Source organism: Coregonus clupeaformis, chromosome 1 (genome assembly GCF_020615455.1).
Source record: "Coregonus clupeaformis isolate EN_2021a chromosome 1, ASM2061545v1, whole genome shotgun sequence".
Classification (NCBI taxonomy): Eukaryota; Metazoa; Chordata; class Actinopteri; order Salmoniformes; family Salmonidae; genus Coregonus; species Coregonus clupeaformis.
Genome location: NC_059192.1, coordinates 35304566 through 35329636, shown reverse-complemented (window position 1 = coordinate 35329636; position 25071 = coordinate 35304566). Strand labels below are relative to the sequence as shown.

At 42.4% G+C, this 25071-nt stretch overlaps 1 protein-coding gene across 2 annotated transcripts in view; it reads left to right on the top strand.

Annotated features, from left to right (window-relative positions):
- The first annotated feature begins 2288 nt into the window (after positions 1 to 2288).
- Positions 2289 to 25071, top strand: part of cluap1 (clusterin associated protein 1) — a 40113-nt gene continuing 17330 nt past the window's right edge. For both annotated transcript variants that reach the window (XM_041877477.1, XM_041877468.1), the window contains exons 1-5: positions 2289 to 2378; positions 2642 to 2712; positions 12641 to 12752; positions 12869 to 12953; positions 13427 to 13606. In XM_041877477.1, the coding sequence (XP_041733411.1) occupies positions 2691 to 2712; positions 12641 to 12752; positions 12869 to 12953; positions 13427 to 13606 (399 nt within the window). In that variant the 5' untranslated portion in view covers positions 2289 to 2378; positions 2642 to 2690. The remainder of the gene's footprint in view (positions 2379 to 2641; positions 2713 to 12640; positions 12753 to 12868; positions 12954 to 13426; positions 13607 to 25071) is intronic.

Below are 25071 nucleotides of genomic sequence, written 5' to 3'. Positions count from 1 at the left end.
TGCCCAACAATGATTGACCATTTAAGAATGGTAATAGTCATATATGCGTAATGGTACATTACAGTATGTAATGGGTTAGCTTATGTCTATTCCACATCAACATAACCTTTGAAAACCATGGTACATCATAATCATTGATTGGTGTACGATGGTTGTCAGCACTCCAGTCATTCCATTTCCTCACAGCTCAGTTGGTAGAGCATGGCGCTTGCAACGCCAGGGTTGTGGGTTCGTTTCCCACGGGGGGCCAGTATGAAAATGTATGCACTCACTAACTGTAAGTCGCTCTGGATAAGAGCGTCTGCTAAATGACTAAAAATGTAAAAATGTAAAAAAAATTTACGTGTATATTGTTGTTCAGTATAATATAGCAGGCATAAAATAAACACCTGAGCGGGGCCGGTATAAACTGGCAGAATCTGGTTTTCAAGCTTCGCCTCTTCTCTTTTTTGCCCCTGAAAACCGGATGCTTCCGGTTTACATTGACCCCGCTGAGGGTGGTGAAAATAGAGCTCTTTGGCCATGCACACCAGTGGTGGGTTTGGCGTCGAAATGAGAATGCAGAAGCAGAAAAGATGTGATGATGCTATTTTGCTTCCACTGGTCCTAGGGCCCTTGTTAAGGTCAACGACATCATGAAATTGACCCAGTACCAGGATTTTTTGGCCCAGAAACGTGGATATTCTAGCAAGACAATAACCCCAAGCACATATCAAAATCCACAAAGTAATGATTAATTGTCCACAAAATCAACATTTCAGTCTCCGGACTTGAAATCCATCGAAAACCTGTGGTTTGAGTTGAAGGGGGCAGTCCATAAGCGCAGACAAAGGATATCAAGGATCTGGAAGGATTCTGTATGGAGGAATGGTACCCAACTCATAAAACATTTTAGAAAAAGGCTCAGTGCCGTTATCCTCGCAAGGTGAGGTATGGAAAGCTATTGAAAACAGGGGTGTCAATAATTTTTACCCCTACCTTCAGAAAAAAAAGTATTACTTGTTCAACAAAATCAATGAACAATAAAGTTGCATTCTATTCTATTCTACTGTATGTCACATTGACTGTAACTTCTTTAAGAGATTTAGTTTTAGATTTTTTTTTACTCAAAGGTTATAATAAGAGGTCCACATCTAGGCTATATCATTTGACAATCACAACTTCAAACCCTTAATAATGTTATACATTTACATTTTAGTCTAACAGGTAAAGCAAAAATAACACCTCTGGAGTCCCTACAGGCTGACATTTACAATTAGATAATTTGTGGATAAAAGGCAGGTGCTACTGAAGGCCAATAATCTTACATTTCAGCAGGCATCAGTAAATCAAACAAAATGCGATTACAATTATACCATAAACTTTGTGAAATTGTACCCTCAAGCCACACTGTAAGATGTACACACCATCAAGTGGGCTACCAACTAAAAGGTAAACAGAATAGAGTAAATGGACAGAAATTGAATTCATTCTATAACAGTAGAATGTATTATAGTTCTATGAGTAAATGCATTCCATTCCGTTTTCACATGCAAATAGGTATATTTCTGCCCTTGCAAATAATACAGGAATTCTCATATTTTCATTGCAATGAAGTCCATTTATGCCAGTATATAATTCAATCAACAATAGATCCATTCTTAATGGCTGGAGTCCACCATCCATTATTAAAAATGTTTTACCAGTGCCCACAATGTTCTTATTGAATAACATTGATTATATGCAGGTCACATTAAAGTTAGTCTACAGTAACCTACCTTGACAACATCAACTATAAACTAAGAACAGTTTAATACATGGCTAAAGAAATAGGGTACATAAAATAGAGTACAATATTTAGAGTACATAAAGATACTGTACCTTCAAGTAGAGATGTTGCCTCTTGTCGAAAGACTGGCACTGAGATGCAGTGCACCTGTAGCAGTCAAGTGGCATCATTATACATACAGAAAACTACGTACGTACCATGCATGCACCAATACTGACAGTTGATACCCGGTTGAAATATCATATTCTAGGGATTTAGACCAATTATTTTAATGCATGCAATGTAAATTCATAGCCCCTATAATCTACGCATAGAATGGACTTTATCTCAACCAATAATATAATTAACCTATATAGGCTATTTGGCTATACAAAGCTGACGTGATGACAATGAAACTATATTGAACTATATGCTTATTATAATAATGAAGAAATTATAATTTTTCCAGCTACAAATTTATTTTAGCTAGATTATGAGAATGCGTTCCATTAAAACCGTTAGCTTTGTCTCCTCTACGATTCCGTAGTATTGGCTCCATAGAGACGGGCAAGGATATTATTATTTTTTGCCAGATAGCTAACAAGTTAGCAAATCTAACACCCAAGATAAGGTAAATCGTGTTTAAACTTTATTACTAAGGCATTGTGTTATCGTGTGCAACTTTTAAGAGCATTTTGCAGCTAGTACGATATCAACTAGGTGTTTTGCTCGAAGTTTATAGTTAATGTAGCTACATTCCGGGCTGTCATGTTTCTCATTTAGCTAATGTTAGCTAGCTAGCTAACGTCTTTAGTGATGATGGCACCACATATTAATGTTTGACTTTGGTAGCATAAGGCAATATCTGATTTTTCTCATTCTCAAATCTCTCAGGATCCAGAATACTTCATTGGGTGATTGAGTGCCACAACACGAACAAACTATGTCCTTTAGAGACTTACGAAGTAAGTAACGAACGTTAGCTATTACCACAGACAGAAGTGGTAGTTCTAAATATCGTTGCTATTACTATCTGTAATAGAGAGCAATAGTAATGGCGTATTTTTGTAGCCACTAGTAAGGGAGGCCCGCCGTGGCTCGTTGATTAAAGCCTACAAGGAAACGAATGTGGGTTTGCGATAAAAGCCGAAAATAAGGTCTGGTAAACAAAGGCTTAGTAGATCTTATAAGTTTAGTCCTATGAGATAATCTTAATTAGGTAACGTCACTTTTTTGTGATTTTGAAGCATTTATGTAGCTACGTTAATCAAACAAACACAAAAGCACAACATCTTTTCTCGAAACATGTCGAAGTCTACGCCCCTTCGGCGGTCATTGGTCAACAGAAGGGATTCTTCAATGGAATGTTAGTCATGCAATGACGACAACTTCGACTTGTTTTCATGCACATTTTTTCACTTGAGAAATACTGCATCAAACATTTAAAAAATAGTAAAAATAAAGAAAAACCCTTGAATGAGTAAGTGTGTCCAAACTTTTGACTGGTAGTGTATATACATACAGTACCAGTCAAAAGTTTGGACACACATACTCATTCAATGGTTTTTCTTTATTTTTTACAATTTAGGACATTGTAGAATAATAGTGAAGACATCAAAACTATGAAATAACACATATGGAATCATGTAGTAACCAAGATAGTGTTAAACGAATCAAAATATATTTTAGATTCTTCAAAGTATCCACCCTTTGCCTTGATGACAGCATTGCACACTCTTGGCATTCTCTCAAGCAGCTTCATGAGGAATGCTTTTCCAACAGTCTTGAAGGAGTTCCCACATATGCTTAGCACTTGTTGGCTGCTTTTTCTTCACTCATCCCAAACCATCTCAATTGGGTTGAGGTCGGGTGATTGTGGAGGCCAGGTCATATGATGCAGCACTCCATTACTCTCCTTGGTCAAATAGCCCTTACACAGCCTGGAGGTGTGTTTTGGGTCATTGTCCTGTTGAAAAACAAATGATAGTCCCACTAAGCCCAAACCAGATGGGATGGCGTATCGTTGCAGAATACTGTGGAAGCCATGCTGGTTAAGTGTGCCTTGAATTCTAAATACAGTGGGGGGGGAAAGTATTTAGTCAGCCACCAATTGTGCAAGTTCTCCCACTTAAAAAGATGAGAGAGGCCTGTAATTTTCATCATAGGTACACGTCAACTATGACAGACAAATTGAGGAGAAAAAACCCCAGAAAATCACATTGTAGGATTTTTTATGAATTTATTTGCAAATTATGGTGGAAAATAAGTATTTGGTCAATACAAAAGTTTCTCAAATAACACATGTAAAAAGCATATTGTGATTTTGGTTGGTGAGTTGCAACTGGATGCGTAAGGTAGGTTTAATATAAAATACTAGGTAAACTCCAGCAGAATGCGAAACAGTAATGCACACAACAGATTTAAAACAAGGAAGCCATGCCTAAAACAAGGAAGCCATGCCTAAAACAAGGAAGCCATGCCTATATGCAGCTATATCAACACCCTTCAGGTACATGTTGCTTCTGTCAATTGTGAGCACGGACTGGGAGACTAGTCAGGATCAAGGGAAAGATGAACGGAGCAAAGTACAGAGATCCTTGATGAAAACCTGCTCAGGACCTCAGACTGGGGCGAAGGTTCACCTTCCAACAGGACAATGACCCTAAGCACACAGCCAAGACAACGCAAGAGTGGCTTCGGGACAAGTCTCTAAATGTCCTTGAGTGGCCCAGCCAGAGCCCGGACTTGAACCCGATCTAACATCTCTGGAGAGACCTGAAAATAGCTGTGCAGCCACGCTCCCCATCCAACCTGACAGAGCTTGAGAGGATCTCAAATCAAATTAAATCAAATTTTATTGGCCACATGCGCCGAATACAACAGGTGCAAACATTACAGTGAAATGCTTACTTACAGCCATTAACCAACAGTGCATTTATTTTTAATTAAAAAAAAAGTAAAATAAAACAACAAAAAAGTGTTGAGGAAAAAAAGAGCAGAAGTAAAATAAAATAACAGTAGGGAGGCTATATATACAGGGGGGTACCGGTGCAGAGTCAATGTGCGGGGGCACCGGCTAATTGAGGTAGTTTAAGTAATAAGTACAGTGAGGGAAAAAAGTATTTGATCCCCTGCTGATTTTGTACGTTTGCCCACTGACAAAGAAATGATCAGTCTATAATTTTAATGGTAGGTTTATTTGAACAGTGAGAGACAGAATAACAACAAAAATATCCAGAAAAATACATGTCAAAAATGTTATGAATTGATTTGCATTTTAATGAGGGAAATAAGTATTTGACCCCCTCTCAATCAGAAAGATTTCTGGCTCCCAGGTGTATTTTATACAGGTAACGAGCTGAGATTAGGAGCACACTCTTAAAGGGAGTGCTCCTAATCTCAGCTTGTTACCTGTATAAAAGACACCTGTCCACAGAAGCAATCAATCAGATTCCAAACTCTCCACCATGGCCAAGACCAAAGAGCTCCCCAAGGATGTCAGGGACAACATTGTAGACCAACAAAAGGCTGGAATGGGCTACAAGACCATCGCCAAGCAGCTTGGTGAGAAGGTGACAACAGTTGGTGCGATTATTCGCAAATGGAAGAAACACAAAATAACTGTCAATCTCCCTCGGCCTGGGGCTCCATGCAAGATCTCACCTCGTGAGTTGCAATGATCATGAGAACGGTGAGGAATCAGCCCAGAACTACACAGGAGGATCTTGTCACTGATCTCAAGGCAGCTGGGACAATAGTCACCAAGAAAACAATTGGTAACACACTACGCCGTGAAGGACTGAAATCCTTCAGCGCCCGCTAGGTCCCCCTGCTCAAGAAAGCACATATACATGCCCGTCTGAAGTTTGCCAATGAACATCTGAATGATTCAGAGGAGAACTGGGTGAAAGTGTTGTGGTCAGATGAGACCAAAATGGAGCTCTTTGGCATCAACTCAACTCGCCGTGTTTGGAGGAGGAGGAATGCTGCCTATGACCCCAAGAACACCATCCCCACCGTCAAACATGGAGGTGGAAATATTATGCTTTGGGGGTGTTTTTCTGCTAAGGGGACAGGACAACTTCACCGCATCAAAGGGATGATTGTGGGGGCCATATACCGTCAAATCTGTACCCTTCCCTCAGTCAGGGCATTGAAAATGGGTCGTGGATGGGTATTCCAGCATGACAATGACCCAAAACACACGGCCAAGGCAACAAAGGAGTGGCTCAAGAAGAGGCACATTAAGGTCCTGGAGTGGCCTAGCCAGTCTCCAGACCTTAATCCCATAGAAAATCTGTGGAGGGAGCTGAAGGTTCGAGTTGCCAAACGTCAGCCTCAAAACCTTAATGACTTGGAGAAGAGTGGGACAAAATTCCTCCTGAGATGTGTGCAAACCTGGTGGCCAACAACAAGAAACGTCTGACCTCTGTGATTGCCAACAAGGGTTTTGCCACCAAGTACTAAGTCATGTTTTGCAGAGGGGTCAAATACAGTGGGGGAAAAAAGTATTTAGTCAGCCACCAATTGTGCAAGTTCTCCCACTTAAAAAGATGAGAGAGGCCTGTAATTTTCATCATAGGTACACGTCAACTATGACAGACAAAATGAGATTTTTTTTCTCCAGAAAATCACATTGTAGGATTTTTAATGAATTTATTTGCAAATTATGGTGGAAAATAAGTATTTGGTCAATACAAAAGTTACTCAATACTTTGTTATATACCCTTTGTTGGCAATGACACAGGTCAAAGGTTTTCTGTAAGTCTTCACAAGGTTTTCACACACTGTTGCTGGTATTTTGGCACGTTCCTCCATGCAGATCTCCTCTAGAGCAGTGATGTTTTGGGGCTGTCGCTGGGCAACACGGACTTTCAACTCCCTCCAAAGATTTTCTATGGGGTTGAGATCTGGAGACTGGCTAGGCCACTCCAGGACCTTGAAATGCTTCTTACGAAGCCACTCCTTCCTTCGGTGTGTTTGGGATCATTGTCATGCTGAAAGACCCAGCCACGTTTCATCTTCAATGCCCTTGCTGATGGAAGGAGGTTTTCACTCAAAATCTCACAATACATGGCCCCATTCATTCTTTCCTTTACACGGATCAGTCGTCCTGGTCCCTTTGCAGAAAAACAGCCCCAAAGCATGATGTTTCCACCCCCATGCTTCACAGTAGGTATGGTGTTCTTTGGATGCAACTCAGCATTCTTTGTCCTCCAAACACGACGAGTCATCTGACCCTATGACATTCTCCCAATCCTCTTCTGGATCATCCAAATACACTCTAGCAAACTTCAGACGGGCCTGGACATGTACTGGCTTAAGCAGGGGGACACGTCTGGCACTGCAGGATTTGAGTCCCTGGCGGCGTAGTGTGTTACTGATGGTAGGCTTTGTTACTTTGGTCCCAGCTCTCTGCAGGTCATTCACTAGGTCCCCCCGTGTGGTTCTGGGATTTTTGCTCACCGTTCTTGTGATCATTTTGACCCCACGGGGTGAGATCTTGCGTGGAGCCCCAGATCGAGGGAGATTATCAGTGGTTTTGTATGTCTTCCATTTCCTAATAATTACTCCCACAGTTGATTTCTTCAAACCAAGCTGCTTACCTATTGCAGATGCAGTCTTCCCAGCCTGGTGCAGGTCTACAATTTTGTTTCTGGTGTCCTTTGACAGCTCTTTGGTCTTGGCCATAGTGGAGTTTGGAGTGTGACTGTTTGAGGTTGTGGACAGGTGTCTTTTATACTGATAACAAGTTCAAACAGGTGCCATTAATACAGGTAACGAGTGGAGGACAGAGGAGCCTCTTAAAGAAGAAGTTACAGGTCTGTGAGAGCCAGAAATCGTGCTTGTTTGTAGGTGACCAAATACTTATTTTCCACCATAATTTGCAAATAAATTCATAAAAAATCCCACAATGTGATTTTCTGGAGAAAAAAAATCTCAATTTGTCTGTCATAGTTGACGTGTACCTATGATGAAAATTACAGGCCTCTCTCATCTTTTTAAGTGGGAGAACTTGCACAATTGGTGGCTGACTAAATACTTTTTTTCCCCACTGTACTTATTTCCATCATTAAAATGCAAATCAATTCATAACATTTTTGACATGCGTTTTTCTGGATTATTTTGTTGTTATTCTGTCTCTCACTGTTCAAATAAACCTACCATTAAAATTATAGACTGATCATTTCTTTGTCAGTGGGCAAACTTACAAAATCAGCAGGGGATCAAATCCTTTTTTCCCTCACTGTACATGTGGGTAGAGTTAAAGTGACTATGCATAGATAATTAACAGAGTAGCAGCAGTGTAAAAAGATGGGGTGGGGGGCAGTGCAAATAGTCTGAGTAGCCATGATTAGCTGTTCAGTAGTCTTTTGGCTTGGGGGTAGAAGCTGTTGAGAATTCTTTTGGACCTAGACTTGGCACTCAGGTACCGCTTACCGTGCGGTAGCAGAGAGAACAGTCTATGACCAGGGTGGCTGGAGTCTTTGACAATTTTGAGGGCCTTCCTCTGACACCGGCTGGTATAGAGGTCCTGGATGGCAGGAAGCTTGGCCCCAGTGATGTACTGGGCCGTACGCACTACCCTCTGTAGTGCCTTGCGGTCGGAGGCCAAGCAGTTGCCATACCAGGCGGTGATGTAACCAGTCAGGATGCTCTCGGTGGTGCAGCTGTATAATTTTTTGAGGATCTGAGGACCCATGCCAAATCTTTTCAGTCTCCTGAGGGGGAATAGGCTTTGTCGTGCCCTCTTCATGACTGTCTTGGTGTGTTTGGACCATGATAGTTCGTTGGTGATGTGGACACCAAGGAACCTGAAGCTCTCAACCTGTTCCACTACAGCCCTGTCGATGAGAATGGGGGCGTGCTCAGTGCTCTTTTTTTTCCTGTAGTCCACAATCATCTCCTTTGTCTTGGTCACGTTGAGGGAGAGGTTGTTATCCTGGCACCACCCGGCCAGGTCTCTGACCTCCTCCCTATAGGCTGTCTCATCGTTGTCGGTGATCAGGCCTACCACTGTTGTGTCGTCGGCAAACTTAATGATGGTGTTGGAGTCGTGCCTGGCCATGCAGTCATGGGTGAACAGGGAGTACAGGAGGTGGCTGAGCACGCACCCCTGAGGGGCCCCTGTGTTGAGGATCAGTGTGGCAGATGTGTTGTTACCTACCCTTACCACCTGGGGGTGGCCCTTCAGGAAGTCCAGGATCCAGTTGCAGAGGGAGGTGTTGAGCTTTGAGTGCACTATGGTGTTGAATGCTGAGCTGTAGTCAATGAATAGCATTCTCATGTAGGTGTTCCTCTTGTCCAGGTGGGAAAGGGCAGTGTGGAGTGCAATAGAGATTGCATCATCTGTGGATCTGTTGGGGCGGTATGCAAATTGGAGTGGGTCTAGGGTTTCTGGGATAATGGTGTTGATGTGAGCCATGACCAGCCTTTCAAAGCACTTCATGGCTACAGACGTCAGTGCTACGGGTCGGTAGTCATTTAGGCAGGTTATCTTAGTGTCCTTGGGCACGGGGACTATGGTGGTCTGCTTGAAACATGTTGGTATTACAGACTCAGTCAGGGACATGTTGAAAATGTCAGTGAAGACACTTGCCAGTTGGTCAGCACATGCTTGGAGTACACGTCCTGGTAATCCGTCTGGCCCTGTGGCCTTGTGAATGTTGACCTGCTTAAAAGTCTTACTCACATCGGCTACGGAGAGCGTGATCACATAGTCATCCGGAACAGCTGGTGCTCTCATGCATGCTTCAGTGTTGCTTGCCTCGAAGCGAGCATAGAAGTGGTTTAGCTCGTCTGGAAGTCTTGTGTCACTGGGCAGCTCGCGGCTGCAGAGAAGAATGGGAGAAACTCCCCAAATACAGGTGTGCCAAGCTTGTAGCGTCATACCCAAGAAGACTTGAGCCTGTAACTGCTGCCGAAGGTGCTTCAACAAAGTACTGAGTAAAGGGTCTGAATACTTATGTAAATGTGATATTTAAGTTTTTTATTTTTTGGCCGGGCGGCCAGCTCTAGGAAGAGTCTTGGTGGTTCCAAACTTCTTCCATTTAAGAATGATGGAGGCCACTGTGTTCTTGGGGACCTTCAATGCTGCATAAATGTTTTGGTACCCTTCCCCAGATCTGTGCCTCGACACAATCCTGTCTCGGAGCTCTACGGACAATTCCTTCGACCTCATGGATTGGTTTTTTCTCTGACATGCACTGTCAACTGTGGGACCTTTTATATAGACCGGTGTGTGCCTTTCCAAATCATGTTCAATCAATTGAATTTACCACAGGTGGATCCAATCAAGTTGTAGAAACATTTCAAGGATGATCAATGGAAACAGGATGCACCTGAGCTCAATTTCAAGTCTCATAGCACAGGGTAGGAAGGTATTTCTGTTTTTTATTTGTAAGACATTTACAAAAAATTATGAAAACTTGTTTTCGCTTTGTCATTATGGGGTAATGTGTGTAGATTAATGGGGAAAACATTTAATTTAATACATTTTAAAATAAGGCTGTAACGTAACAAAATGTGGAAAAAGTCAAGGGCTCTGAATACTTTCCGAATGCACTGTATATGTATCTTTGAGGTTTGTCTTTTAGAAGAGCGCAAATGGCACGTAGCGAATTGTCCCAGTTCCATTGATTTCCATACAATATCGAAGTGAGTGATTCATTTGCGTGGACTATTGATTACGGTAGAACAAGCTTCGAGTGGGCGCTTGGCAAATGTTGGTGTGTGTACAGTTTGTAAGGTACTAATTTAGCAAAATACAAGTAATCTGAACACAAGTGTGCCTATAGAAAGTCTACACATTTACATTACATTTACATCATTTAGCAGATGCTCTTATCCAGAGCGACTTACAAATTGGTGTATTCAACTTATGATAGCCAGTGGGACAACCACCTTTATATTTTTTTATGGGGTGTGGGGGAAGAAGGATTACTTTATACTATTCCAGGTATTCCTTAAAGAGGTAGGGTTTCAAGTGTTTCCGGAAGGTGGTCAGTGACTCCGCTGTCCTGGCATCGTGGGGGAGCTTGTTCCACCATCGGGGTGCCAGAGCAGCAAATAGCTTTGACTGGGCTGAGTGGGAACTGTGCTTCCGTAGAGGTAGGGGGGCCAGCAGGCCAGAGGTGGATGAACGTAGTGCCCTCGTTTGGGTGTAGGGTCTGATCAGAGCCTGAAGGTAAGGAGGTGCCATTCCCCTCACAGCTCCGTAGGCAAGCACCATGGTCTTGTAGTAGATGCGAGCCTCAACTGGAAGCCAGTGGAGTGTGCGGAGGACCGGGGTGACATGAGAGAACTTGGGAAGGTTGAACACCAGACGGGCTGCAGCGTTCTGGATAAGTTGAAGGGGTTTAATGGCACAGGCAGGGAGCCCAGCCAACAGCGAGTTGCAGTAATCCAGACGGGAGGTGACAAGTGCCTGGATCAGGACCTGTGCCGCTTTCTGTGTAAGGTAGGTTCGTACTCTGCGAATGTTGTAGAGCATGAACCTGCAGGATCGGGTCACCGCTTTGATGTTAGCGAAGAACGACAGGGTCACGCCAAGGTTCTTCGCACTCTGGGAGGAGGACACAATGGAGTTGTCAACCGTGATGGCGAGATCATGGAGCGGGCAGTCCTTCCCCGGGAGGAAGAGCAGCTCCGTCTTGCGGAGGTTCAGCTTGAGGTGGTGATCCGACATCCACACTCCTTAACACCCCTTTAACTTTTTTTTCACCAAGTGGAAAGAAAGCCTGTGTTAGAAAATCCACTCCAAATCATCCATTCTGTTTGCAACAAGGCTGTTAAGTAATACTGCAAGACAACACGGCAAATAAATGTACTTTCTGGCCTAAATTAAAAACTACAGGGTTAAGTCAAATCAAATACAACACAACACATAGTGAAACCCTCTCTATTTTCAAGTATTGTGTTGGTGGAATCATGTTATGGGTATGCTTGTCATCGGTAGGGACTGGGGATTTTTTCAAGTTCAAAATAAATATGAAAGGAGCCAAGCCCAGGTAAAAAGTTAGAGGAAAACCTTCCTCAGTCTTCTGAAAAACTATCCCAGGGTTAGGTTATTTTTCAGCGAGACAATTTACACAAATGTTAATGCCAAAGACACACCAGAATGGCTTTCCAAGAAGTGTTGAGTGTTCCTGAGTGGTCTAGTCTCAGTCCTGACTTACATTTGCTTGAAAATCAGAAATAAAGTTTGAATATTGTTGTCCATCAATGATTCCCAACCAAATGTAGTGAGCTTGAGCAATGTTGCCCTAAGAGTTGTGCAAAGTCTTGTCTTGCCTACTACAAGTCAAGGATTACCTGAAGTACCCACCCATCAGACACAAACAAACATTATTAAGAACGCCTCTTTACCATCTAAGTTAGTTAACTAGCAATTAGCATTTCATTTTTATAGGGTAAATGAAAGCGAATGTATTGATAAAAGTCACCTTGTCCGAGAGAATTACACCCATTATCAAAATGTCACGTCTGGGTAAGCCTACACGAAACACATACCTTATTTGAAGTGGTTGTGAAATCCCCTATGGGAGAAATTGATGGTGAAAAAAACGATTGGAACCATTTCCGTGTTTGACCACTAGGTTTTTTTTATGGGTATCATGACTGAAACTGTGATATTCTATAACATTAGATAACGTTAGCTAGGTGATGAAAACAAGCTGTTTATCCTAAGGTTTACAATACAGGGTAGCTATCTGCCAAAGTAATCTAGCTTCTTTGCTATTTATGGTAGCAGATAGTTAATATTGAACCTATTGGTCCAGGCATCATGACACTAGTTACCTTTTTTCTACTGGTTTCCAACTTATTGTGTATCAGCCAGCAGAAAGTAGTTAGTTAATCTAAGTTAATATGCAAATTACCATCTCTTAACAGATTTCACAGAAATGATGCGGGCTCTGGGCTATCCTCGCTTGATATCAATGGAGAACTTCAGGACCCCCAACTTTACCCTGGTGGCAGAAATTCTCATTTGGCTTGTGAAAAGGTGAGAAATAGGCGAAGTCTGACAAATGCAGTAGCTAGTCATCTGACAAATGCATACGATACAGCACACTACTGCAATGATTTTTCTTTTATCCTACGTTTCTGTTGTTCCAACAGATATGAACCGCAAATGGACATACCGAGTGACGTGGACACGGAGACAGACAGGATTTTCTTCATAAAGGCAGTGGCCCAATTTATGGTAAAGATGTACTGTCATTTGTTTAAGGCCAAGGCTGCGCCGCATCTCACCCCCCTAGATCCGTTTTCCCCAGAGCTAAAGTCCCATCAGCCTTGGTCTTACTTTGTTAAATGGGCACCATTCACCAGAGTAGCCTGTTCTCTGAGCAGCCGAACGAGTCGAGCAGAGACAGTGCGTCAAGTACATGAGCGGAAGCTTCGGTACCTTTAGCTATCGGGAAGAGGGGTCCAGAGAAGTCGGATTCACAGCCACGCCATTTGTTTAATTTATTTGACTGTTTATCAATATTTTGTTTATTTTGAGACCTCCCATATTTGTCTATTATTGCATATCGTATTATTTTGTAGTAACTGTTCTACAAGGCCACTTTAATTTGAAGTGCTAATGTCTTCATAGAATAAGGGAATGTGTAGTTTACGAGGCTAACAGGTTTTGGAGGGGGAACTCAAAATGTGTTTTTCACCTGATTCCAGGCAACAAAGGCTCACATCAAGGTGAACACAAAGCGTCTGTACCAGGCTGATGGCTACGCTGTGAAAGAGATGTTGAAGATCACCTCAGTGCTGTACAGTGCCATGAAGACCAAAGAGATGGCCTCAGGGGACAAAGTGGAGGAGGACAATAGCAAATTCAAGTTTGACTTGGGTTCCAAGGTGAGAATGACGCTGTCGGTAACATGTACCTCCATGTTGTCAACTCCATGTAGGCCTACCTTCAGATATGCTAACTCCATGTACCTCCATATATGCTAGCTCCATGTGCCTTCTATGTAACAAAATACATCTACCAAATGAGAAAAGATCTGCAAGAAATTGTCATTTTTAGGAAGAAATGGAGTGGAGGTCCAAAATGGTTTCTAAGGTTCTGCTGAAAGGTTATGTTTAGCCCATAGATATGACTACGTTAATATAAGCAGGGGACCCCTGACAGAGAAAAGGCTGTGTGGGGTTTCCCTGTTGGTGTTACAGGGTTATTGGTATTGTAATATATTCAGCCCGACAGACAAGGAGATACTCCCAGCCCTGTCTGTGCATACAGTTCAGACCTGTTGGGGGTTCGACCACGAATGTGACAAATGGACAATTTTGCTTAACGTTTAAACATATACACTACCGTTCAAAAGTTTGGGGTCACTTAGAAATGTACTTGTTTTCGAAAGAAAAGCAAAAAATGTTGTCCATTAAAATAACATCAAATTGATGTTGTAAATGGCTATTATAGCTGGAAATGGCTGATTTTTAATGGAATATCTACATAGGCGTACAGCGGCCCATTATCAGCAACCATCAGTCCTGTGTTCCAATGGCACGTTGTGTTTGCTAATCCAAGTTTATCATTTTAAAAGGCTAATTGATCACTGTGCCCTTGGCAGATAACAAAAGAACAGGATGTACCACTTACTGTGGTCACCCCCAAACGGCCCTTGACCGCATGACTAAGTTACACAAAGACAGTTTGTATCAGTAGAAAAAACACTAGCATATAACAATAGACAATTCTCTAAGTAACAAACAGCATAGTATGTCTAATTTGTAATTTTCCACCACAGTACCAGTACCGATTCAATGTGCGGGGGACAGGTTAGTCGAGGTAATTTGTACATGTAGGTAGGGGTAAAGTGACTGCATAGATACTAAACAGCGAGTAGTAGCAGTGTAAAAACAAAGGGGGAGGGGGTCAATGTAAATAGTCTGGGTGGCCATTTGATTAATTGTTCAGTAGTCTTATGGCTTGGGGGTAGAAGCTGTTAAGGAGCCTTTTGGACCTAGACTTGGCACTCCGGTACCGCTTGCCATGCGGTAGCAGAGAGAACAGTCTATGACTTGAGTGACTGGAGTGACAATTTTTTGGGCCTTCCTCTGACACCGCCTAATATATAGGTCCTGGATGGCGGGAATCTTGGCCCCAGTGATGTACTGGGCTGTACTCACTACACTCTGTAGCGCCTTATGGTCTGATGCCGAGCAGTTGCCATACCAGGCGGTGATGCAGCCAGTCAAGATGCTCTCAATGGTGCAGCTGTAGAACCTTTTGAGGATCTGGGGACCCATGACAAATCTTTTCAGTCTACTGAGGGGGAAAAGGGATTATCGTGCCGGGAGAGGTTGTTGTCCTGGCACCACACTGCCAGGTCTCTGACCTCCTCCCCATAGGCTGTCTCATCGTTGTTGATGATCAGGCCTACCACCCTTGTGTCGTCAGCAAACTTAATGATGGTGTTGGAGTCGTGTTTGGCCATGCAGTTGTGGCAGATGTGTTATTGCCTACCCTTACCACCTGGGGACGGCCCGTCAGGAAGTCCAGGATGCAATTGCAGAGGGAGGTGTTTAGTCCCAGGGTCCTTAGCTTAGTGATGAGCTTTGTGGGCACTATAGTGTTGAACGCTGAGCTGTAGTCCAGGAACAACATTCTCACATAGGTGTTCCTTTTTTCCAGATGGGAAAGGGCAGTGTGGAGTGCGATTGAGATTGCATGATCTGTTGGGGCGGTATGCGAATTGGAGTGGGTCTAGGGCAGTGGTTCTCATCTGGTTTTGCCTGGGGACCCACATTTGATAATGACAATTGAGTCGTGACCCAATATTATGGACTGTTGATGATTACATTTTGTAATGTTGTATTGCAGCTGCCTTCCTGGGCAGGCTTTACTTGCAAAATAGACTGTTTCAATGGGCTACTATTATGTTATTAAAGAAAGTCATTACACAGCCATTTATCAATTCAAGAGAATAAGCCATTTAATTAGGCGACCAGTTCAGGAGTGGCGTGTAATAAATGATCAGACTCAGAACATGACATCAAAACCAGTCCAATAATGTTAATGAACAGTAACACATACCAGTGTTTTAAAATAGAAAAAACAACAATCATTAGGAATTCTTGATAATTAATTACCGTGTGAATAGTTTCACAACCTTGAAAATATTTTTTAAAGGTGTAATCTTTTATTCAGTTCAATAAAATGTATGAATGTCAGAATTAATTAACAATAATAATTAACATAGTGAACAATAATTCATTAACCTGTTTATTTATTGTGTGTGTGTGTGTGGCCTATCAGTGGGAAAGCTGGGGGTGTTACTTCAGTTTGATACGTTTATTGAAGTCTGGGGGGATGGTTGACAGGGAAACTCGGAGGTCATGCTGGCTGTCCAGTTTGTTTCTGCTTTTAGTTTTCAGCACAGCCATAGCAGAGAAGCCACTTTCACACAGATAGGTAGTGCTGAACAGTAGCATGATTCCGATTGCATGACAGGTGAGAGCAGGATACTCTCCCTCTACGCTTCACCAGAACTGAGGCAGTGTCATTTCCGGGAAGCGCATGTTCAGTCCGGTATCAAACGACGGCTCCACCAGCTCCACAGCTCTTCTTCGTTGCTTGGCAACGTGACGCTTCCCATCTCCACTCGAAAGGGGTCTTTTCCCTGCAGCTTGACAATATGCTGTTTAATGTTTGTTTTTTTTTTCAATGTGTCGCCGTGCGCTTTGTTGATCAGATTCTGAATCTCAAAATCAGCATTGGGAAACCTGTCAATCCTCCTGTTAGAAACATGATTTGCCCAAACGGTAAGCGTCATCTTGAAGGCATCCTCTTTGTCCCTCTGTTCAAATTGATTGTGCCCCCTCCCTTGCAATGACACATTGAGCGAATTCAGATGATCAAAAATATCCAACCTGCGCAATCCATTCCTCACAATCGAAATGTTCGGCCAGAGGTGACTTGTTTTCTGAACGAAACACCGCAATCTCCGCTTGAAGCGCATAAAAGCAACCCAACACTTTACCCCTGGAAAGCCAGCGGACCTCTGCATGATAAAGCACCTGCTGGTGCTCGCTCCCCATATCCCTGCAGAAGGCCTGGAAACACCTGCTTTTCGTGGAACTCTTTTTGATATAGTTGACACACTTGATCACATCCTGTAGAGTGGCGTGGAACTCAGGCACCATGTCCTTCGTTGCCAATTCCTCCCTGTGTAGGAAGCAGTGGTTCCACCTCGCACTCTGTGCTCTCTCCAGGATCCACTTTACTACCCCGGAGTGCTTTCCCGTCATGGCAGCTGCCCCATCAGTGGTCACACCGACGCACCCATCCCAGTCCAGTCCCACGGAGCTAGGTACATATTCATTGTGTTAAAGACAGCATCTGCAGTGGTGGTGGTGGTGGGCAAATCAGCACTAAAAAGGAACTGCTCCTTGAAGTTATTATCCCAGACGTGTCTGACATAGACCATTAGAATTGCATGGTTAGCCACATCGGTGGATTCATCAAGCTGCAGTGCGAAATGTCCATTTGCACTGATGTGCTCTGATGTCTGCCGTGTTATGACCTCATATGTCCTGTATTCTCCTCCTCATGGTGTCATTGGATAGGGGTATGGTTTTAAGTTTGTTGGCGGCTCACTCTCCCAAGATTTCACTGCACATATTAATCGCAGCAAGGAGTATGAGATCCTCTGCACTGGTGTGGGCTTTTTTGCACTTAGCAATGCGCTGGGCCACAAGGTTTGGCTTTTCTTCTACTGTCAATACGTTCTTCAATCAATCTTGTAAGGCCTCCAGATATTTACATTTTCTTTTTTTTTAAGTCAGCTGTCTTATTTTTGTGGCTTGGATGCTTGGTGTCCAGATGCCTTTTAATTTTGGAGGGTTTCATGCTCTCATTAGCTAACAGCTCGTTGCATAGGACGCACTGCGGTCTACACTCACCCTTCCTGTATTCTTTATATGTAAAACCATATTTGATGAAGTCGGGGTGGTATTTTCTCTTCTTGGCAGGGACCGGGTTGTCTGCCTTGTTGTTGACATTGGAAGCAGCAGTAGATTAAAAGGGAGCTGCCCGTTTTAAAAACGTGTCCATTAGTTTACTCTGACAGCTAGCCTACATGAGTTAAATGACAGCTAACTATCCACATGTGCAATGCCTGCAGAACACATCTGCATAGTTAGCTGTCAACCAAGCTAGCTGTCAGAAGATCTGTATTATCTGATTGGATGTGTCACATTTAAAACAAAACAATGTTGCAGAATGACATTTTTATTGGATCAGTGTGTGTGTGTGTGTGTGTGTGTGTGTCGAGAATGTCATTTTCATTGAATCAGAGAACGTTATTGTATTGGTCAGTGAGTGTGTGCAGCGCGAAAACCCTCCGAGACCGAACGTAGATAGCCATTTCACCATTGCGGACGCGATGCACGTGTAAAGTCAGCAACAATAAGCGGTGCAGCCTGTGTGTAGCGGTAACGTTGTGTAAAGTCAGCAACAATAAGCAGTGCGGCAGTATCCTTTCAAAATAAAGGTTTTGGTGCGAAGGTTACTTTTCAAAATAATGTTGTTTAAATAAAAAATAATGTATTCTTGCACAAGTTCCGCGACCCTTTAAAATCCTCCCGTGACCCCTAGGTCTAGGGTTTCTGGGATAATGGTGTTGATGTGAGCTATGACCAGCCTTTCAAAGCTCTTCATTGCTACCGACGTGAGTGCTACAGGGCGGTAGTCATTTATGAGGGTTACCTTCGCTTTCTTGGGCACAGGGACTATGGTGGTCTGCTTGAAACATGTAGGTATTACAGACTCGGTCAGGGAGAGGTTGAAAATGTCAGTGAAGACACTTGCCAGTTGGTTAGCGCATGCTCTGAGTACACGTCCTGGTAATCCGTCTGGATTACGTGATCACACAGTCATCCGGAACAGCTGGTGCTCTCATGCATGCTTCAGTGTTGCTTGCCTCGAAGCGAGCATAAAAGGCATTTAGTCCATCTGGTAGGTGTAGTTTCGATGCGCAGGCTGACTGGCATCGTTTGCTTCCCCTCGCTCATCAACCCAGAGTCAAGGATATGTTTTGCATTATTCTAAAAGCCTACTGCAACACGTAGCATGTTTTCGTTTCCGTTACAATACATTCAGTAATAAAGTTATAGTAAATAAAACAGTCCTGTAACAGCTTATTTGTACAAAGTAAAACGTAAAAGAGAATGATACAGTGTCAACCCGCAAGCCGTGCGGTCAAATTATTTGCTAAAAACATGAGCGCCAATGCTGATAAATAGGCATAACACAAACTCGTCATTACACTTTTGTTGTTATAAATTAAATCAACCTCCTTATCATTCAGTTAAGCCTAATTTAAATTCAGTTGTGAAGTGACGTGCACAATTATCGCCCATTCATTATTTTAATATATATAGAACCTTATTTTACCAGGTAAGTTGACTGAGAACACATTCTCATTCACAGCAACAACCTGGGGAATAGTTAAAGGGGAGAGGAGGGGGGATGAATGAGCCAATTGGAAGCTGGGGATGATTAGGTGGCCATGATGGCCAATTTAGCCAGGACACCGGGGTTAACACCCCTACTCTTACCATAAGTGCCATGGGATCTTTAGTGACCACAGAGAGTCAGGACACCCGCTTAACGTCCCATCTGAAAGACGGCATCCTACACACGGTAATGTCCCCAATCACTGCACTGTGGCATTGGGCTAATATTTTTTTAGACCAGAGGAGAGTGCTTCCTACTGGCCCTCCAACACCACTTCCAGCAGCATCTAGTCTCCCATCCAGGGACCGACCAGGACCAACCCTGCTTAGCTTCAGAGGCAAGCCAGCAGTGGGATGCAGTGTGGTATGCTTCAGTGCGGAGGGAGACACATTAGCGCCTGGCTGGGTACCAACATCCTACAGCGCATTGTCTTGCGGGTTAAGTTGTGAATAGGTATGGGGGGAATCGACTCCTAAGATTCAGTATTTTTGGAATGGAGGAGACTGATTAGTTGCCGTACTTCCGAGAACACAAACACTTTCATAGCGAGCTAGCAAGGGACGGAGAGAGAGAGAGAGGATGGGCATGCCGGAATGCTGTATTTCGCAATTTCTTGTCTCGCAACTTCAGTAAAGCAGGGACTATCATCAATGAATAGGCTAGGATATTCTACACGCAACAGACTGAAGACTGAAGACACACTCGCATCATTAGCGAAGAGAAAGAGCAGGCGAGCCAGCTGCACTGTGATTTTAGTTTTGTGAAGGGGGGTAAACATTGTTTTTCCGTTAGGAATCCCAATTTCGTTTAAACGTTCACACCCCTAGGTTCGACCCTCCAAATTATGTTGGGATTTGCATTTTGACCACTTTGGGCATCTCTGTACTCACTGTTGTAGATCAGAATGTTAGAAGGAATGACTCAATGATATATTTTACCAGACAATTATCACAGTTGATTATGACAAAGTATGCCATTACAGTTTGAGAAAATTGTGTTTATTATTTAATTGAATTTATTTTGGGTAACAGACATATACAACAAAATGTACAATGTGGACCCAGAGGATATCACTTAAAAGTATTAATTAAAATGCTTGTTTCCAAAGTGGTCCTCGATGGTAAAAACAATAACACATATAATGATTAAAAGGCAAGACAAAATTACAAATAACCATAAAAATGTATATTGACATCCTAAAAAGTGGCACTATTCACTACACTTTTCCCTAACCTTAAAAATCAACCAGATTCATTGCACATCATACCTATCATTCAAATCAATACACCTGACCAGCAGTAGGGGGCACAAGGGGCAGTGGAGTGGTTTGTTTTCTTAGACAACCTTGTCCAAATGAAAACCTTTGCCTACTTTTTAAAGCTATTTCTACTTTTTCTTTGCTTGATCTCCAAGGGGAGGCTATTCCATAGACAAATGCCTGTATAGAAAAACGTGCTTCTCGCAGTACTGTTTGCTCTAGGGATTTTACAAGAAGTAACACTAGCTCTGGTATTGTAACTGTGTTGGTTATAGACCATATCAATGTGGTTTTTCATATAACCTGGGACACAGTCATTTAAGATGTCAAACATATGATTAAGTTTAAGTTGGTCCATTCTGGACTCCAAAGGCAACAAGCCCACCTCCCAGAACTCCTGTACCCCTATATGGGTCCTAGGGGCGACATTCAGCATATACCTGATAACATTATTTAGCATGACCTGCATTCTCTTTTTCAGCTTTTTTGATAGCCCACTATACCAAGCAGAGCATGCATAATCAAAATGACACTGAATCAAGTTTGAGACCAGCAGTTTCTTAACTTTGATGTTAAAATATCTAGTGTTACGATATACAAAAAATCAATTTGTTCGCCATTTTAGAAAGAATTTTAGCAGCAATCAGGTCTCCAGAAAGGGATTGATCTAGGGACACACCAAGATAAGTTACACTTGTTTTAGATTCAATCTCCTTGCCTGCACAGTTTACCTTTATCTTATCAGCCCTAAGCAATCTACGTTTTGTTCCAAACGAAACCGATTCAGTTTTTCCCAAATGTAGCGACAATTTGTTGTCAGTCAACCAATCTCTAACAAAATGCAATTCCTTACTCAGGGTCTCCTCTATGTAAACTGTATCCTTCCCTGATACCAGTATGGCTGAGTCATCAGCATGAAGCAGGAGTTTGCACTTTACTGTATCTGGCATATCAAAAACTTATATAAGAAATAAGAGAGGCCCTAAAATTGATCCCTGCGGTACTCCACAGGATATTTATTTGGCCTCTGACAGAACATCACCAACATTACATACTTGTGTTCTGCTGGTCAGATAAGACCTAAACCAATTCACTGCTACATCATTTAGACCCATGCATTTCAGTTTCATCAGGAGAATATCATGGTCCACAGTGTCAAGTGTATAGTAGTAGAAAGTGTACAGTGACCATACCTGTATAGTTCCCCTTCTCACTTTCCTGCTTGAGGTGGTCAAAAAGGTGGATAAGGCAAGTATCAGTGGAATGAGCTGTTCTAAAGCCAGATTGGGAGTTCATAAAGAAGTTTGTGCTCGAGAAGGTATCCCTCAAGTTGATTCAAAACAAATCTCTCAACAACTTTGGATAAGGTGCTGAGGATCGACACAGGCCTGTAGTTTCCTACATTTGTTTTACTGCTCTTCTTGTGGAACGGAACCACCCGGGCTGTTTTGAGATCATTGGGAAATGTACCACTACTAATAGAAAGGTTTACAATATGCGTTATCATTTTAGCAGTGACACAAGCACTATCCTTTATGAATCTTGCAGGAAGGTTATCCAGCCCAGTTGCATGGTTTGTGCTCATTAAGCACAGTAGATTGGAAACTTTGTCCTCTGTTACCATGCACAGCTCAAACAAATAATTTGTGATATCTTTGCTATGGTAAAAGTTGTTAATGAAAGACTGGCCGTAGTGTCCAGAGCAGGTCGGTAACTTCTTTACCAGAGATGAGGCTATAGTGGTAAAAAAATGTGTTAAAATAATTTGCAGCCTTTGCTTGGTCATAACATAAAACATCATCAATATTCAGGCCAATACTACAGGATTTTACCTTATGGGAAGTTTTTGAGCCAATGTCCTTTTAACATTTTCCACAGTTTACGAGGCTGATATAAGTTGACATTAACATCGTCTATGTAATGTTGGGATTTGGCCTTATCCATTTTGTATCTTGCCTGGTTTCTCCAGTTAATATAACCATCATGATCTTGTTGTAGATTTGTCCTTTGAATTTGGCCAGGTAGCGATCCCTTTTCCTTATGAGGTCTAAGATCTCGGAAGTGATCCATTTCCCTGACCGCTGTTTGATTTGAATTTGTTTCATCGGAGCCAGAGTCGAGTGCAGACAAACATATCTTTAAAAAGATACCAAGCTTGATCAACATCATCACAGTTTAGTACATGAGACCAATCCAAATTTCCAAGTACTTCTACAAAACATTCCTTTGAGTATTGTTTCATAAACTGTACCTTCATGTAGTTATTACCTGGCTCAAGTAGCATTTTGGATTTCTTACGGGTACAGTAGGTTCCCATATGATCACTAAAACCAATATTTAAGACTCCTGACTGACAGACGTTCTCTTGGTCTGATACAATAATCAAATCCAAAGTTGATTTACTGTCAATACACACCCGGGTTGGCTCAACAATCAGTTGTATCAGTCCAAATAAACTGATTAAAGTTATACAGGGCATTTACTAGTGTACATTTCTTGGGTGATAACTGCACATTTGTATTAAAATTGCCAAGCAGAATACATTCCCTATCAGCAAATACATTGTGATCACAGCAATTCGATTCAAGTAAATCATAGAAATTATTCTGCTTAGGAGGCCGATAGCACACACCAACAAGTATAGGACGACATTTAGGAAGAAGTATATCTACCCACGCAACCTCAAGTCCATCCATTTTCAGATCTGAACGAGGGTTAAAATGCACATAATTCCTAGTAAAAACACACACCCCGCCACCGTTTCAGTTTTGGTCAATTCTATGAATGCTATAACCAGCTAGCTCAACATCATTGTCCTCAATTGACCCATCGAGCCATGTCTCAGTCACAGCAACTGCTGCAGCCCGGGTGTTAGAAGCGAGGAGTTTTAATTCCTCTAATTTCGGCAGCAGGCTCCGTGCGTTCACATGGTGAAGTCCTCTCCGATTTGAAACAGTCAAACATGTCATTTTCTGTGCCCACTGCTGACACATCTTCTGTCTCATCTAGATTGCACTCATCATCCCTGCTTGTGTCCAGCATCCCAATGTTTGGCACTGCGTTTAAACAGCATACATTGCAAACAAGTGAAATGTTACTTTGAGACTTTACAGCTTAATCATATGGGTTGGATATCTCCACACTTTGTGTACTTAGCACTTTATGCTTATTTTGCAGAACAATACATTGCATGGGGGCGCAAAGATGCAGTCCTCCATAACCACAGGCCAGGCATTCAGGCTGTAATCAATACTTGAACGGATAAATAACTACTGGTGACAACCCAAAACTAGCAGTCACAGTCAACAGCCCTTAAGAACTGGTGTTTTGCCACCAGTGGCGGCTGGTGAAAAATATTCTCGGTGGGGCTGTGCCATACTTTTTTTTTCCTGTAACCATCGCGATATATTTTAACACAAACTGCAGGACAGCAGTGCTCAGTGAAACATTCAGTAATTATTTAATGCCAATATTAAAAAGTTGAGGCATTCTTACACAAAAACATATTACACAAACCCAAGCCTTTCATTTGCATTTAAAGTGAACTTTTCACCATTGGTAGTAAACAGGCAACGCAACAGGCATGCTGTCAGAACAGAGTGGAAAGTGGACAATAACATGAAATTATTATAAAGTTTATAGGAAATCTTACACTGTATAAAAGGATGTATAATATAGAAATGGATATCAAGTGGATGAACTCAAACCTTTGACTGGAAGAATAGCATACAGTATTTTATGATCATACTAAATGTGACTAATTGTTAATGTGCTCCAGAACTGCAACAATTAATTGATACAAAACAACATATATACAGTAATATTAGCAAAGACACTATTAAGACTTTCTAGAGTACCATATATAACTGGATTTTTTATGCTAAGGTCAACTATATACAAAGAAACATGCGGCCAGAGCTGCTCTGTGTGTGTGTGTCTGTCATCTTATTTGTACAGGAATTTTGCCCGTCTGTCCTTCTGAGTGGCAAACCTCTCAATGACCCTTTGATTAAAGTCAGGAATGTCCCTGACAAGTTTCTTCTCCATGGAGAGCATGGCCAGAGCGTTCAGGCGATCCTGTGTCATGCTGTTTCTCAGGAAGGTCTTGATCCTTTTCAGTGTAGAGAAGCACCTTTCTGACTCAGCAGTTGTCATGGGTGTGGTGATGAGGATCTTGAGGAGGCTGGCAGTCTCTGTGAAAGTGCTCTGAAGGTTGTTCTCCATGAAGAACTGGTACAGGGGCACTGCACCACTACAAGCCTTGAACTCACTGTTCTCATAGATGAGGGACAGTTCGGTTTTGAGCTTGGCCTTGTTCAACATGGGGTACGCCTCCACGGTTGTTTCAAGCGCTGTATCGGGGAACTTCACACTGTGTTGTGGGAACAACTCTCCGTGCAATAGTGTTGCGCTGATGAGGTGCTGGGTGAAGGAGAACCTCTCTTTGGCATGACTCAGGATGGTATCACATACCTGTAAAAGATACATCATCAGCTTTAATTTGCAATTAAGCTATTTTGATGCAAGTGATCCTGACTGACACATGCCTATGTCCAACTCAAGTATATGATTACCAAGGTGCTGATTGTTCAGGGTTTT